This window comes from Schistosoma mansoni, chromosome 5 (assembly GCF_000237925.1).
Source record: "Schistosoma mansoni strain Puerto Rico chromosome 5, complete genome".
NCBI lineage: Eukaryota > Metazoa > Platyhelminthes > Trematoda > Strigeidida > Schistosomatidae > Schistosoma > Schistosoma mansoni.
In genome coordinates, this window is record NC_031499.1 from 1,111,846 (window position 1) to 1,130,410 (window position 18,565).

The following is an 18,565-nucleotide window of genomic DNA, read 5'->3' on the forward strand; positions in this document are numbered from 1 at the left end:
CTAACATTTTCTTTGTTACCATAGTTTAGTGCTAAAATGTTTCAAAGCTGTTTCTCACTAAAGAATCACCATAGAATCAAACATCTCAACCATCAGTGAAAACAAAACACGTGTTACATCAATTGAAGGCATATATAACAATCATATTAAAGTTTGATAGTAATTGACTGCATCATTGTACAGTTCATAATATTCCTTAATAAGATGTAGAAAGGGAACATCAATACCAACTGCCTCCTTCTGAAAGTTTTAAAACAATTATCACAAAATATATGTTTAATGAACGCGCAAAGTGATGTGTGATGGTTTGTGGTGAATCTGGAAGAAATTTCTGTAAAATGTTCATGAAATTTTGATCGCTATTTATAAAGACAACATACTGAAGTTAGTAACCCATTCTAAAAGGATCAAACATTTCAGCGCAAGCTGTGAAGGCTGCAAAATTGCCTCTAGATCAAAACAATCATCGATTTAATATATTGGCGTAGACACTAAATATCTGGGGTTTTTGTGTTTTTGGATCACTAATTCATTATTAGGATGATTGCTTGTGAAATTTCAGAAAATCTGAGTATGAACTCGATTCTATAGAAGATTTGTAACTATGCGGAGTTTACGAAAACAGATTATAAGCAGTGCAAGAGCCTGATTTATGGGGAATGTTATGGATATTTTGGACATTCAAGATGGAAATAGGACGATTGTATTTTTACAATCAAGAAACGTCTTGAAGTGGTTAAAATTAGTGCACCATAAATATTATGAAACAAAATTTTATGACACGTTCGCGTACGTATTACTACTAACAAAAGAGTAATTATTCATGCCTAAATAAGTCCTCTAATTGATTCATATGTATATCCACTAAATTTCCTCAAAAAGATCACCAAATCCAAATGTTACTGAATATCAATGAATTTATATGGTTGTCTCCTATAAACCTAAGGTGTTAAATAAAATGAGTCATACGCGGTTTATTAAAATATCTCCGGTGTTGTTCTAGATAACAGAGATAAACAGAAAGAACGCTTCTAGCAAAAGATCAAATCATTGCACATATTTGTACATCTGTTAACAACCCTTGATTTTGATGACCATCGTACATCAGTAAAAGTTGCTAACTCTGGTTAAACTCAAATATCTCCACACTTTCAAGGTGTAATCTTGAACACGGGCAAATCCTTCTGCCATTATTTAATGTATCGACAATAATTATCATGGAATAGTATTGTATGTATGTACATTTAAGCTTCCAGAAATCCATACTTCGCAAATTTCATATTGGTTCTTACGGATTTATTGGAATTTCAAATGAGTCGTTGTGCAGCAGTTCTACAACCTGAATGATCTCAATGTTTTGTTTTTTGAGTTATTGATTCATGTTTACACTCTTTCAATTACCCGTTATTGTCTTTCCATCACTATTTTACTGAGATACTAACTCCGATATGCTCATCCTTATACCCTCTAGATTTTCGTCCTGGCTAAGTAATTTTACGTCTCCACTTTCTCTTAAATAAAAAACCCATCAGTTGGATATAAACCTGCTAACAAGTGTCCTTTACAGTAGTATATCAGACCAGAAGGATGTGTTTAAAATAATTAAACTACGACGGACTCAAGATATGGGGACATATATTTCAAAAACGTTTTCTGAACCAGTATGTACTACAATTGGTGCACACTAGACGCCATATAAACAAAAAAATAAGGACTTACAGCAGAAGTTTCGAAATATGGAATACTTAGATCATCCGCTAACGCCTGGGCTTCTTCTACACTGTTGATACGCTTCGCTTTAAGATCTATTTTATTTCCCACAAGAACGACTAGAAGCCAGGTATATAGTAAGAAAGTGCTCATACCCGGTATACGTATGTAATTAAGAGATTTCCGGAATTCTGTCAGTGTAAGCTTTGCACTGGAGAAACTTTCGTGGTCAGTTACATCAAAAACAACAACGACAAGGTTGGTCATATCAATCTAACCTTATAAAAATAATGAATACCCTACATAATGATTCATGAGATCCTGAAGAACTTCGTTGCCTGGGATGTTATATAAGAACAATTCCTAAGAAATAAGTTCTTTATTGTTCACTTTACCGCACGATGCTGTCATCCACTCCTGGTATTATCATTGTTTTGACAACGAATTCAACTGTCTTAGACTGGAGTTCTTATTGTTACTTTGAATAATCATAGCTACCATAAAGTAGTTCTTTGGAAAGTCCCGGCCAGCACTGCAAAATGATTGAACAATCGATGTTTTCCCGCAGGACTGACTTCCTAAACACTTAAATACGATTATTGAACACTAACCAAGGATATAACATTTTGCTCTCAAACTTTCGTGCATTTTCAAAAGTCACCGTGACGATGCTATGACAACCAATGTGGTGTAAATAAAGAGTAGAAATGACCTTGAATTACTTTAACCAACGAAAAGACTCCGTCTGTGAAAACTTTTATGAAGAGAAAGTAATGCAGCTATAATGATTGCTAAGAGCTGGTGCAAGTCAACTGGTTTCTTTGGGCTAGTTGTTGCGATCTATGTTGCGGTTTCAGGTTTTTGGTAGCTTTTAATGAAAATAGTCTGTCCACTCGATTCCATTAACGCGAGTAAAGTCTATTGTTATTTGTGGGCCCGCATATCTACAGTCTGGTTAAATCCATTTGTGTAAGAATATGGAACCAGCAACTACCAAATTACATGCAGACGATTGTTTGATTGTAATATTAAGAGTGCAAAATTGGGATCCAGAGGAGCAACAAAACAATGATGGGGAGTAGTCAACAAGTTAACTAAGCAAACTTCATAAACGAGGGGGCCCTTGATTAACAAACGAGGGAGAGTAGATGGCCTCGCACTGCTCTTGTGGATACACTAGGGGTGAACGTTTTACACTTCAAACACACTCTGTTAAATTTTGGTACAAAATGCTCGGCCCTGAAGATAATTTGATAGCTAGGAATGTAGACATAAGAACCCTATTCGATCGACCTTAGCCAGTCGGACGGTATGGGGAATTATATCAATTGCTTCTGGGAGATCCAGGAGTAATGCAAGTATGAACACTTTAAGTTCCCAGCATTTTGCTCAACTATCCACCGATGACAGCATGTTTGTAGCACAGTACCTAGGCGTCCCTATCCCATGTTATGCTTCATAAGAAGGTTATCTTGCTGACGAACCTCATCATCTGGTCGTTTACCTGGCTTTCAGGTAACTGTAATGTCATCGGAGGCAAAGCTAAGTGTCAGTAGCAGATCCGGTTCGCCCTTTCTCCTCCTTGAAATCAGGAGGACAATCGCTCCTCTTCACTCCTTCGTCAACTGCTTGGATTTAAAAGAGTACTAAAATGCATTGATTTGTGGGCGATAAGAATCATTCACCAATTCCTCCAACATTGTGGAGTTCATATTGTCATGAACCAGTAATTTGCAGGTTTCCAAATTCGACAGCTTTCCAAACACTGGTCTAGGTATTAGTTGGTCAACGCCTTCGAATATTTTCAGCGTTGGAGTATCGATCCAAACATGTTGGTTCGGTTCTTTATAAAAGTGCCTAACAAATACGTCACGGCACCAAGGTCATTTGAGGAGCATATTAAGACACGGTGACGACAAAATTCCCTGGACCGTGCTTTCCTTTGTGATATGAACTGGTACAGTTGCTCCAGGCCAGACCTTGGTTTTTCAGCAGGGTCTGTTTAAAAATCACTCCTACGCTTTAAAACTCTTATTTTACACTTTTGTCTCGGCCCTAAGTAAAAGTTATGGTCGAATCTTATCATTGAGGCCTGTTAAGTATTTCAAGTTTCCTTCTTTATATAAAGTAAACGTTCACTCCCCCATTTTATCTAGAGTGTTTTCTTAACTGGATTATACCGCAAATATGCAGTATTTGTATCAACCCAGATTACATGGTTATGAATTGAGTGACGACTTTCTATAAGGAGTAAAATATCACGGACGAAATAGTCATCTATTTGGTCTATGTGGGCATTACATTTCTTATTTCTCTCCATTGAATGACGAGATGTTTGCGTTTACTAAATGATTGTTAAGAACACTCCTTTTTTGCTTGGAGTTGTGTGATCAACCGTATGCTAACAATCATAAATCCCCTCTAATTACTGTGTAAAATGTTAAGTATTAAAAAGTCTTCTAACAGAACTGGAGATTCGGTTCGTAGGCTCTTCGAGTAACCCCTAGGCTAAATCTACACAGCGACTAGAACACGAGAGAAAGGCACTAAACATAGAAAAAACGCCTTACTACATGGTTCGTTTATGTACAGAAAATCTGGTATTTTAGGCGGCGCTTTGTTTCCAGAAAATTCTGGAACATGCTAGTCATAGTAGCAGTATAGGTAACCATCCAATCAGAAATTCAATATGTGACTTTTTCACTTTCTAGATGTTTCTGGCCAAACTTCTAGTGAATGTTGATTGGATAAGGTGCTTCTCGGTGTTTTCAGAGCCCTTTCCGGCTGTTTGTTCGAGGAGTTTTCTGGAGCTTCCTAACAAGTATACTCCTATTATGCTATCCAAGGCGGCCTTTTCAGTAATACTGTCTACTGCTTTCTAGTTTTTCGGGGCCATGGAGCGTGTTGAAGACAATCCCTCATAGCCAGATTGTTAACCCATGTGTATTATATGCGTTGATGAAATTTTCTGTATTTCATCGGGAACCCTGCAGTGAGATCGCTGCTACTTATATGGTGCGTGGATATAAACGTTTTCGACTGTAAGCCTATCAGCCCCGTACTTTTGTTGCTAGCCGCCAGTTTGTTGTTCAGCCATCAGACTGGTGCTACATTTTCTTTCCTAAGAAAACAGTAGTGTATGTCAAAGCCATCATCAAGAAGTATCTTGTCACATCCCAGGATTGTTGATAATGATAGTACTTGCATTATCAGTTGTTTTTGTGTCTCAGCCTGTGGGAGTACCATTCACTCCTTCAGTCCAATATTTGTTATCGCCCCCACCGTCGAGTTATCAGATGTACTGCTGTAACCCAGCAAGCGAGAATTTAGCCAAAACCGAGGTGTTGAGGTTTCCTGTGATATAAGTGGTCCCCTAACCTTCTGGTATATCTTCCTTGTTACATAAGAATAGTGTCATACCTTGGGTGTTCACCTGATTTCACATGGCATCGAAGGCTAGTAGAATTGCAGTAGGGGCTATGATCATCATTTCGAACCGGACAAAAGTTTCGAGCCCCACCATTTTACATTTAACCTCAATGTAAAGATTTTCATCTTTTCGGCGTCTTAAGTGCCACCGTGGAAGCACGTCAAAGGTCTTTGTAAGATCTATTTTGAAGGTGAAAATCCCTCCATGTGTACATTTGCAATTTCTTCTTAATGGTTTCTTTAGTTGTATATATTGTTAACTTTTTTGATGCCAATTGAGACTGTAACGTTTAATTTGATAATAGTTTTCTCAGTTTTCCTATCCCTTTCATTGAGTTTCTATGTTTCTTCTTGAACTGTATCTAATGTGTTTTAATTGATATTATTCTGGCGGCTGCCATATTGACTGTTCGCTCTTTGATTGTGCTGTTTGATTTTGACTGGGATCGTGCATTTTGGTTGTAAATTGGAGCACTTTCCCAGAATTTAAAACACTTTGTGTCATAGAACAGACGCTCAACCGGAATCTTACTTGATCTATCCAGAAAGGATAGAATAACACTTACTTTTTGGTGTGTTCGGTAAATTTTTATATATTTCTTACCACTTTGCTATTTATTGTAATTTAGATTGATTATTTTGGGATCCATTGTTCGTTGAATAACTGTGTGGTAATATTTGTTTGGGTAAATTTGTATATTTCTATATATGATGAATTTTAGAACCGTTGTCACCCGAAACACCTTGTTCTGATTTCGATTGGGTCACGCGTCCATAAACTTATTCCCCAGTTATTCATCAATCCAAGTTAGGCTTGGATTTTACAGTCTTCACTTGTGTCACCACGCAAGAACTAATAGAGACTTTATGGTGTAACAAGGCACTTGGCAATATAAAGCTCAAATTTAAGGCTCAAGTTTTCAACGTTATCTGAATATGTGGAAAACTTGGTCAAACATTTGTCGGTTGGTTAGATCTCCACGCATGAGTATAGCCTTTTTTAGAGTTTCCTGAGGTTTCTAACTATTTCCAGTAAACATACCAGGTGCGACGTACCTTTTGAAATGGTGCGGTAGTGCCTTCACTACTGTGAGGAATTGTGCACGGGGGTCTGTCAAGTCGTGCTCATAGAAGTTAGCTTCTTCGCAGCAGAATCAGGCTTAGATGATATCGGGCCAGATTGGCATTAGCCGAAATGACGGGGTAAAAGAATCTTGATCTTAAATATTTAGGAGCCTGTTCGACCATGATGAATATAAAGTATAACGATGAACGGGAAAAAAGCTATCAGAAGGTTGATAAAATATCATAATGTGTAAAAATTAGAGTAAAAATATGATATACAAGGTCCCAACAAGGAACAGACTCAAAGTTTACAAATAGGCGTACCAGATGACGTCGTGCTCACCACTGAAGATGCCACAAGTATTCGGAGTTTGACAATACCTTACCTAGTAGCACCTATATAATCAAAGTGTGACAACCCAGTAAATTGAGAAGTCAGAAATGAAGAGGCTCGAATACACATTTGAAAGGTTATCGGTATATCATTGATCGTTTAAGCCAAGCTCATGGAACTTTTTATTAATGGGATTTATGTACCGCTACACCGGCGATAATCACAAGCTCAGTCAACATTCAGATAGACTATGACGACCAACATCCCAATATTTTGGTTGAACGCAAATCTAATGAACCAAAGTTTATTCGATCAGACTAGACTTCATTCTTCTGTATAGTGTACGACGCGTCTTTGAGTGACTGGTGTTAGATTAGATCAAAACACAAACTCCGTGCTCAAACTTAAACAGCAGCTTCAATCCTGGCTACACCACTGAGCGTGATGCTCTTATACTCGCTAAGTCGAGGAAAACTACCGAAAATTTGGAAGCTGGCTCACATCATACCGATTTTCAAAGGAGGTCGACGAAGCGAACCTTCAAGGTACCGACCGGTGACTCTTCTCTCTATAACTTCAAAAATTATAGAGTCCCTGATATGCGATCGTATACATGACTACTTATAATCCCTAAGCTTCTTCTCACCCAAACAGCATGGTTTCGGGAGGCGTCACTCTTGTATAATCAACCCACTGACTACGGTGGACAGATGGACAGGCATCCTTGATCTCAAGGAGAAGGTTGACACCACTCACCTCGACTTCTCAAAAGCTTTTGATAGGGTCAACATATATGTCTTATCAACAAGCTCAAACGATTAGGTATCAAACCACCTCTAATTGATTGACTTACTTCATATCCAAAAAACCGACGTTTTAAGGTCAAGGTTAACTTCACCTTATCTCAGGCTATGAAATGTCTTGGTGGGGTCCCCCAGGGCTCGGTATCGTGACCTCTACTCTTCTTCATTGATATAAACGATCTTCCACAACGGGTATCTTGTAACCTTTTACTTTTTGCTGACGATGTAAAACTTTGGAGAGAGATACACAATCAAGAGGATATACTGGCACTTCAGGAGGAACTGACTCTACTTCAAAGTTGGGCAAATGACAACGGGCTTACCTTCAACACTTCAAAGTGTAAAGTAATTCATCTGAGACATGTTGCAGACTACAAATACACTTAGATAACTCCATCCTAGAGGTATCCCAGGTTGAAAAAGATTTAGGAGTGTTGGTATCCTACTATTTGAAATCTTACGCTAACTGCGACAAGAATGTCTTCCAAGCAAACCTCGCACTGATAACACTGAAGCACATTTTTGGCAAGTTTGACGGTAGAACTTTCCATATAATCTTCAACAGTTTCATTCGTCATCATTTAGAGTACGGAAACATAGTATTTCTTCCCTCACTCCAAAAGGATAAAGACATTCTGGAGCGTATCCAACGGCGATCCACGAAATCAGTCAAACGATTGAAATTCAAAATCTACAGAGAGTGTCTCCAATCAGTTAATCCATATCCACTGAAAAACAGGCGTCTTGGTGGCGACTTTCTGATGGTCTACAGCATCCATAACACTTCTAGACATCCCCTTAAACACCTACTTAAGTTTGGCTCCAACACAAAAATTAAGGGGTTGCACCCAGAAACTGGAAACACAACATAGCAGAACGGACTGTAGACACAACTTCTACTCCTTAAGAGTTGTCAAATGCTGGAATTTGCTGCTGGCTGGTCTAGTCCAAGCAACTTCCCAGGATTCTCTTCAGAGGAAATGTTAAACCAGGAGACTATATTTGTAGTATGCCGAGTATAACGCAAGCGCTCAGACGCTAGAACCTTCCCAATTAGCAAATGAGAAGACAAGTGAAAGGAATGTTATTACAAACAGTGTCAATCATGATACAAAACTGTCAGGTATTTATAGTTTTTAGGTAAAAAGAAATCATCATTAAAGTTATCCCATCCACACACAAAGGGTTATTAGCATTTGCCCACTTGGGAAGCTACATGTATTGATTCTGGAATATTCTTTCAAAAGGTGATTAGACGGAATATGTTTGGCTTCTTCTGGGATTCTTGAGTTTCCTCAAGTTCACCTGTGGACCGTCATCTTACCTTCCCCCTTTAAATTCTGTTGTGTAAAACGTTTCCCTCAGATCCACCTTCCACGTAATTTTCAACAGTTTTATTCGTCCCCATTTACAGTACGGAAACATAGTATTTCCTCTTACCCTCCAGAAGGATAAGGACACTCTGGAACGTATCCAACGTTGAGCCACGAAATCAGTTCGGGGACTCAAATTTAAACCTTATGAAGAGCGCCTCCAATCACTCAACCTTTACCCGTTAGAGTACAGGCGTCTTAGAGGTGACCTTCTTATGACTTACAGTATCCTTAACACTTTTGATCATCCCCTTAAACATCTTCTTAAGCTTAGTCACAACACTAACCTAAGAGGTAACACCCAGATAATGGAGACCCAACATAGCAGGACAGACTGCAGACACAACTTCTACTCTGTAAGAGTTGTCAAATGCTGGAATTCGTTGTCGACTGAGCTAGTCCAAGCAACTTCTCAGGAGTCCTTTAAGAGGAAACTTAACTTGTTCTCAAGGACTAAGGATAACATATTTTTTGATTTACCAAACTCTTTTTTCTCCCTATTATCGTTAATATACCTAGGTTCTTGCCTGGAGATATTGGTGATCCACTGCTACTAGACACGGAAGCCTGTAAGCGAAAGCTTCTTCTATTCCGTCCTCAACCATTTGAACCATTTGAAACTTCGTTACCGCATCCCCCTTGCGGCTCATCACTTCTGAAGGTTGTACCGCTTTGTCCTTGCGTCGTTTATCATTTCTACATTTGAGCTCTTGAGGGCTTTTTCGTGATGAGTCCACTAGCAATTGGAACGGGAGTCGGCTTTGTGGTATCAATGTCTCTCCGTCCCTTTGAAGTTGATTTATTTGTCTTATACACGTTCCGACATTTCTCCGGATTGGGTACAGTACACTTCCCATCCGACGTCCTATAATACCTGGTTCCCACTTCCTATCACCTTGATACGATTTGACAAGTACTCTTTCACTCACCCGGAAGCTAAGAGTGACTGTACGATACTCATTCGCGGGTTTATTTATCTTTCTGAGTGTCAGCATACCGATCGTTTCATAGGCGCTGGAATTGAGGCTAATCACATAGGCCCTGCTGCGTCTTATCGAGGGAGATGATTTATATCTCTATTAAAATTAGGCTTTCTACCATTTGAAATGTGATGTTGAATATATTTCCAATGGCGCTCCAGTTTTCTACCTTGTATATACATGAATCCGTGGTTATTCGAAATTAGTGCTACTGTTAGTACTGTTTTCATCTCTCCGATGCAGTGGTTAACTCGGAGAAAAATGGTGCTCTGAAATTGTTTTTTTCCTGTTGGCCAATCTACAGTTATCACTGGCGCTAATTCCGGTATTGGTCGCGCAACTGCATTTGAATTGGCCAAAAAGAATTGGAAACTTACGTTAGGTTGCAAAAATATGGACTCTGCCATTAAGGTTAAAGAAATTACATCTCTCACTGGTAATCATAACATTTCTGTTAGACATTTGAATTTGGAGAATCCACAGACGATTAAGGAATTTGTACAATTTTTGCCTTCACCTGTTCATGTTTTGATTAATAATGCCGGTGCGTTTCCAAAGATTCTTCGTCGTTCTATATATTTCCAAGATATCAATGTTGCTCTGGCTACTAATTATGTTGGACATTTTTACCTGACTTCAGTACTTTCACCTTACCTTTGAAAATCATATCATGAAACATCTATTTATCCTCGTGTGATTGTTGTAAGCTCCTCTTTATCAAAAAGTGGACGTTCTCAATAGAAGATTTATTTCAACCGTACAATACGGCTTCAGATATAAATTCTGGTAAAGCTTGTCCTTATTTCAAATTGGCTTGCAATTTATTTTCACGTCAACTTCATTAGAGGTATGGTTCAGGTGATAATAAAGTACCTGATGTTTATTGTTTATTTACCGGAGGGATGGTAAATGCTAATTTATTTATTCCGAAATACTTTGAAGACTGTCCAGATTCTCCTCCCGAACATACATACGGCTGGTGACTTTCCTTCTGGTGCTGCCGAGTTAGGGGTAACTCTGTAAGATATTGGGAACTTACTGACTACTTTTTCTGGGATACCCTCTCCTCCCCCTTTAACTAGAGCTCTTTTCATCCTATCCATGATCTTTCTGCCTGGCCATTCGACTGAGTTTGGTACAGAGAACACTGAAGGTGAGATATGCCTTTTTTTACTGCAAAACCGTCCAAAAACAGATGACATGAACTGAGTGCCGTTGTCAGTCATTAAGATCTCTGGAACCTTAAAGCAAGCAAACAATCCTGACAATCTTCTATTGTACTCCTGCCTTGTATTGGACCGGCGAAATCAGCGTGTATTCTTCGCCAAGGAAAGTCTGGCTTTGGCCATGGTTGTGGTTCAGATTTAGCTGGGTTCCTTGTGACCTCTTAACAGGACGAACGACTGCGACATTTTTGTTCTATATAATGATCCATCGAGGTCAGTAGGCATAGCTACGAGCTAATGACTCCATTTTGCTTATTCCTGGGTCCCCTCTATGGAATTCCTTAAGGACTTGGTGTCGGGGGTTTCTGGGGATAACAATACGGTGGCCAAACATGATGCAGGAATCTACAACTGTCAAAGAATCTCGTCGGCGGAAATATTGCAAGGGCTCTCCACGTAATCTAGGTGAGCGCCAATGGTTGAGTATGCAGTGGCGAACAATCTTCAACGTATTATCCTTCTCACCAGCTTCTTTAACTGCTTCGAATGTGACCGGAAAGCTGGAAGCTGCGTCTGCCAGTGCTGTGTGAACCTAGGCCTCAACATCTGCGGCATCTTCAAGCACCTCCTCTTTTTGTTTTGCACGGGAACTAATTATTCTTCAGAAGGCAATAGCCTGTCGAAAATCCGTTGTTGGTTGATATTTTATCTTGAAATCATATACCAGCAGTGTAGCTGCCCATCCCTGTAGACAGTTTACTGCATATACAGAGATACCTTTTTTGATTCAAAAACTGTCAGTAGCGGTGTATGATCTGTTAGTAAGGTGAACTGTCTACCAAACGGTATCTTCTGGAATTCTTTTTACAGCGAATATTATGGGGAGGGCTTCTTTTTCTATCTGACTGTAGTTCCTTTCTGTCATAATCAGCGATCGTGCAGCGTAGGCGATTGCCTACACAGACCCGTCAGAATAAATATGTGAGATTACTGCCCGGATTACTTAGTTTGACGCATCTGTTGCGACTATAATTGGAAGGTCTGGATCACAGTATGTTAACAGAAGGCTTGACGACAGGAGCTGTTTTAGTTTTAAGAATGCTTCTTGGCATTCGGTTGACCAGAACCATTTGGTATCCTATTTCGGTAACCCATTAAGAGGATCATGGGGCGATGCAGATCTGGAAGAAAAACGCCATGATGACTAAACATCCCCAATAAGGAACGTGAAGTTGATGCATTTGTCAATGAAGCCGTGAAGTCGTTAACCTCGACGTCTTCTGGATCAGGTTTTCGTCCGTTTTTATCGATTATGAATCCCAAATAGCGGACTTGACCCATGTAGAAATCACATTTTTCAGTACGTAATCTGGACCTATAATGTGCTATGCGTCTGAGAACTGTATCCAACTTATTCTCTAAGTCAGTATGATCTGTACCCATGATTAGTATGTCATGAAGATAGGCCGCAGTACCAAGAATATCTTTTAGCATAGTATCCATAACTTGTTGGAAGATTGAAGGGGCGGTCTTTACTCCAAACGGAACTCTGTTATTTCGAAGCAACCCTTTAGGAGTGTTTATTGTCAAGTAATGCTTACATTCTTCCGCTATTGGAATCTGTAGATAAGCTTCTGAAAGGTCCAGCTTTGTAAAATACTTCCCCCATTCAGTCTCGCAAATATGTCTTCTGGTAACGTCAAGGGGTACTGATGAGCTTCAAGTGCTTCGTTTAATCCAGTCGAATAATCTGAGCATAGCCGAATACTTCCATTGGGCTTTTTAACAATTACTATTGGTGCTGCCCAATTCGAAAAGTTCACTGATTCTATAATTCAACTTCTTTGCAGTCGCTCTAATTGTTGTTAAAAATGGGTAGCGCTGCACAAGGTACAGGTCTTTTAGGCCGAAAGACGGGAGTAGCTCCGGATTTGAGGGTTAAAAATGCTTTGGCCTTCGTACATTCTCCAAATTCTTCTCCAAACGAGTTGTGATGTTTTTGCAGCACAGCATTTTTCTGGTTCCACTCTAAGAGGTTATCAGTCCTGATCCATCTGCTGATGCTGTTAATTGTATGGTCTGCTAGTTTAAGAGTCTCTATAAGATCTAACAACAAGTGCTGGTCAAGTGCTGGATTCTTTGTAAAATATACTGTTGCATTTGTCGCAAAAGTACCTTTAGAAACAATGTAGGGTACTTCTGTGACAATTCACACCAGATGTACTGTGTGCCCGTTGTGTTGTTGAATGTACTGTCGGTCTCTCAATCTTCCTCAGAGTTTCCGGGCTGATTGGAGTAATATCAAATGCTGTATGATGTTGAAGGCAAGCACGCTGTTTATTAATATCCAAGGTTACATACATTCTTTGGCGATAAATTGGTGCTCGGTTATGTGATACCAATATTTTGTTAGTTAATGCGCCAGATCCGTATTTCTGGCACTCTGTGGTTCCTTGCTGTAGTGTTATATTCGGGCATTGTTCAATTTTACTCAAAATTCTGGTTCTGATATCAGCATCTTCGGGTAGTCGGAGCCTGCACACAAACACGAGCCACTTAAACTGATCTTTTGCCATTGCTGACAGTTTGATCCGCCCACACTCACGATTTACGTGACCCGTATACTTCACCTAGCTTAGGTTTATTCGAGTCTTTGTGTACAGTATCATTAGGGGGACCCATTTTTAAATAAATATGTTTAGTTGGATGTGTTCCGATACACGGCTCACACTTTAGTACTTTACTGAGCTAACGGCCGGGATCAGAGATGTCGTCATGCTTTTAAGTGACAGTTGGAGACCGTATCTTATCCAAAGGTTTCTGATCTGCAGACTCATCTAGATCTACGGATTGACCTGCTGTTTGTGGTATGACATCATGCTTGTATTCCATGTGCTTTATATCATTCACTGTGTTGCATGCTGTCTTTAGCTGGTTATTTACTATAACTCTATCATACGATTCTATTGCTTCACGTATTCTTATACGACGTTGACTGGACGTTAGGTCAGGAGGGACTTTTATGCTTTTGTATGGAATTATTGGGCTAATATTTTTGCTCCAGTCAATAAATTGTTTGGCATCGTTACGACAGCTAAACTTAAACAGGAGAGGGTAAGTCAATCTATCCGACCTTTTTCTAAGGCGGATGACTTGGCAGATGACTTTCAGCATACCGCATGCTTTAAGGTAAATATCCCTTAACTTATTTGGGTGTGTGCGATCAGAGGGATTGTATACAACTACATTGTGGGAAGACATCAATCTTTTCATCACTTCTTCAGCCACAAACTCTAAAATGAACTCAGCTTTAGTGAGTTGTTCAAGATTTTTATCAGTATTAATACCCCATATGTGTGAGGGATGCCAGTTGGTTAAGTCGAATGTTAATTCCGGTTGGGGAGTTTTGTAACTGACGAATATCAGTACTATGTCGATCAGTATTCTCGTAAGTGTGAGATAAACTGTTAGACTCCTTGGTTTTTGGTATTTTGGATCTAGGCCTTAGTTAAGCATGCTGTCTGTTAGACTGTGGCGACTTTTCGATGCACGTGGGTATTTCGCCTTTTATGTCAACTAGTCTTACCGTTGGCATACTGCACGAAGAGATAGATGGGTTGTTACATGGAGAATCAGGTAGTGTTAGTGATATTTGTGGATAGGGTTCAAAAGATGAGGGTTTATCATTGTCAGGTACTGAGTCATCAGTTGTAGGAGTCAAAGACGTGACCTTTTAATAGGCCTGAAAGTTGGTGAAAAATTTTTTTACTAGATTTACTTGACATAGTTTGAAGCTGGGTGATGGATGATCTGTACGATATTCAGGGCCCGACCGACGGATGATTTGTCTAGGGCTCAATGACATTTCACTGCCCCTACAATAAAACACAAATATTGACAACTCAAATGGAATGGAAAAGACTACCAGAAAGTACAACAGAAGGAATCAATAGGAACAAATTACAAGTATATACATGGGGGGATTTCCACACACCAAACCTTCAAAGGGATCTTACTGCACCTGCTTAAAGGTTTCATGCGAAATCTGAGCGACGATGTCATCTCTCATCTCTTACAAATTTTCGGCTGTGCTCAGGTTACTAATATGTCAGGAAGTAATGACATCCAGTGTCTGATGCTTGCAAGATGCACATAAACTTGGCGAATTTTTTCTATCGAGTAGGAGCGTTACAAAATCTTATTAAAGCCTGACTTGGCCTCTAGAGGTCTTTTATTTTCATCATATATTACCACATTGTTCATAGTTGCTGAGTAATCGTCACCTGTATCAAGTTTTCATTCAGTTTGTTTTAGAGATAGCGGGTAACCGAAGAGTCGCTTTAGGTTAGTAAAGTTGTTTGTTGAAGCGCTTTTCCTGCCGGATTAAAAGTAAGTTGTGGCACTAGCTTTCTAGAATGGTCACTGACAGCTGGTGTTTTAATAACAGTTCTCTTTCAGTAATATTTACACCCATGGATTTCAGGGTGATTATTTCATCCACCAGTGTTAAAAAGTCAGTGTAATGTCACAGTTTGGCCTTCTAATGTTCTGTATAATCTGATCCTAGTTTAGGGAAGACTTCATATTTCGTATCTCAAAATTCATTGTTAATGGCTGGGCATTACCAACGAAAGTATCAATCTTACGGACTGTTTTTTCAACTAAACAAAGGCTAATTAAGAGAACTGAACGAGCAGATGTAGTCGTCATATACTTGATCATAGTATATGTTCATGTGGATTTTACATTTGCGTGGTAATCTCGGACTCCACATGTGTTGCTCTCTGTCTCATGCCCAGGTAAAGGATAAGGGTAGGGTATGGGGTCAACAACTGTATCTCATAGAAAACAACCTTGCTAAAAACGTCGACTTCCCTTCCTTCATTTGAACTTACTCCACCTTGATAAATATCACAACTCATTGTTCTTTATTACTACATTCTCTCATCTGAAGCCTCTGATCGCATTTCACGCTGGTAACAAGAGCTAGTAGGAATTAAATCTAACAATTTGCCATACATCTGTCTGTTCCATCACTAAATGTGAAGCATTGTTTATCGTTCATGTCCAAATGCCTTTCTGTCCCTCGTTTTCTCTTTTTTTCTTTCTCCTTCCTCAGAATTTCGCTCTGAGGGCAAAGCTATAGAACTTCTGACATTTGGAACAAACTCGACGTACGCATCTTCCCAAGTTCATAGTTCACATCAAGCGCTCTACAAATCTACTTTTTAACGGCTATAAACTTAAAAAGTTGCATTGCATAAATACTTAGCACGACCAAATCCTGGACAAGTTTTAAGAAAGGAAGAACAAAGAGACAGCAATTAACAACAGCCGGACAAGAGCCGAGAAGGTCAAGATACAGGCTGAATGCATAAAAGCAAAAAAGCAAATGAGGAAGAGCATTAGAGCTGACAAGCGAAAATACATGGAAGACCTAGCAGCGATAGCAGAAAAGGCTGGATGAGAAGAAACTACGTAACAACTGTATGACACAATGAAGAAACAGGTGAGCAAGCACCTTGATGAATTCCTGAACAGACCAGCTCTATTGAATCCATTGGACATGGATGTCTCTCTATCAACGATCGAATAAATCAGGATGGTTATCACACGAACCAAGACTGAAAAGCAGCAGGACCTGACAACACACTTGCTGAAGCACTGAAGTCAGACACAGAAGCAATAGCAAAGATGCTCCACGTTCTATTCAGGAAGGTTTGGGGGGAGAAACAGGCGCCGACGAACTGGAAAGAAGGATATCTCATCAAGGTGCCAAAGAAAGGAGATCTGAGCAAATGTAAAAACTACAGATGCATCACACTACTATCGGTACCAGGAAACGTTTTCAACAGAGTGTTACTGAGCTGGGTGAAAGATTCAATAGACGCCCAACTTTGAAGTCAACAGGCTAGATTCCGCAAGGATCGGTCGTGCACAGACCAAATGTTGACACTGTAGTGACCTGCTTTTCTCGACGAGAACGCGATTAGTATAATGGAAACAATTATTATTATAACCAATTATACCAGTGATTGTTTTAATGTACTCGTTGTTGTTTAACTGTATCAAATTCACTTCCCGTCTGGTCGTCCGCCTTGTTCGCTCGAACTTTCCTACGCTCTTCCCTTATTGCCTGTACTCGTTAGCACGTCTCAGTATTCTTTCGATACCACGAGATCGACAATAAATATACCTTATCTGGACTAATTACAGCCTTCTGGTTTACGAACTATCAAAGGAACCAAGTCGTTTTCGGGCGCGTAATCTTACTGTAGTGGTGATCATAGTCAATCTAGACTCGACGCCATCTACAATACTACGGATCATTGTTGAGCAATGTATCGAATGGAACTCGTCACCATGCACCAACTCCCCTGACTATGAAAAGGTGTTTGACAGTGTGGATAGGAGAACCTTACGGGACTCGGTTCGACACTATAGTGTACCTCAGAAGATCGTCAACATCATCCGGAATTTATACGACGAGCTACAGCGCAAAGTCGTGCATAGAGGAAAGCTGACAGACGCACTCCAGGTGAGGAAAGAAGTCAGACTGGGTTGCCCCCTTTCTTTTTCTTCTGACTGTTGATTGCACTGTGAAGACCTCCACATCTGAGAGGAAGTACGGAATGCGGTGGACAGACTCGATGCAACAGGAGGCTTTGGACTTTCTCAGAAGACCTGACTCTTCCATCCTATACTCATGAATAATTGCAGATGAAGACAGTCAGCATAGAAGAAAAATCTGCATCAACAGGCCTCAGCATACACAAGAGAACATGCAAGACCCTAAAACACAACACAACCAGCACCAATGAAATCATAGTTGATGGATAGGTCGTGAAAGAGGTGGAAACCTACATACCTAGGCCACCTCACCGATAAACAAGGAGGATCTGATGCAGGCGTAAATGCAAGGATTGACAAGGCAAGGGAGGCATTCCTACAATTGAAGATTACATAGGACTCAAAGCAACTGTCAACCAACATCCTACATCCTAGGTTACTAAAGGAATTAGCTAACATTGTTGCGAACCCTTTAAGTATATGTTTTATTCTATCCGTAACCCAGGGTCGTCTACCAAAAGACTGGAAGAACGCCATAGTAAGTCCTGTCTTCGAAACAGGTACAAAACATAAGCCTGAGAGTTACCGACCCATTAGCCTAACTAGTATGGTTGTTAAAATCTTAGAAAAGATTATCCGGATGGAGCTGTTTAAGTATCTCGATGAAAACCGGATCCTCTCGGAGAAGCAGCATGGTTTTAGAACAGGTTACTCTTGTCTCACTAACTTATTAGTCGCTCGTGAAAGCTGGTGCGCTCTTAAGGACCAAAAGTCACCTGTAGACGTAGCTTACATCGACTTCAGCAAAGCTTTCGACAAAGTTCCGCACAACCGTCTGTTATATAAGCTAAGGAATGACCTCCCTCGTCTGCTATCGTCATCGGTCTTTCTCTATGCTCACGATGTCAAGATATGTAGAGCGATACAAAGTAAGGGTGATAGCTTAGAACTCCAAATCGACCTGGAGAAATTATCTGAATGGTCCCCAACCTGGCAATCGCCAATAAATACTTCTAAGTGTATTGTGATGCACATTGGCCACCAGGGTACAGATACATACACGATGAATAACACTGAGCTACCTATTGTCCAGACACACAATGACTTAGGAGTCACCGTTAGCCAAGACTTAAAG

At 39.9% G+C, this 18,565-nt stretch overlaps 1 protein-coding gene across 1 annotated transcript; it reads left to right on the plus strand.

Annotated features, from left to right (window-relative positions):
* Positions 1-295: 295 nt before the first annotated feature.
* On the plus strand, positions 296-10,354 carry Smp_092740 (putative short chain dehydrogenase; the record flags this gene model as incomplete). Its single annotated transcript, XM_018797569.1, has 2 exons — positions 296-305; positions 9,999-10,354. 2 exons carry the CDS (start codon positions 296-298, stop codon positions 10,352-10,354), a joined length of 366 nt encoding a protein of 121 aa, XP_018652598.1.
* Between the last annotated feature and the right edge of the window lie 8,211 nt (positions 10,355-18,565).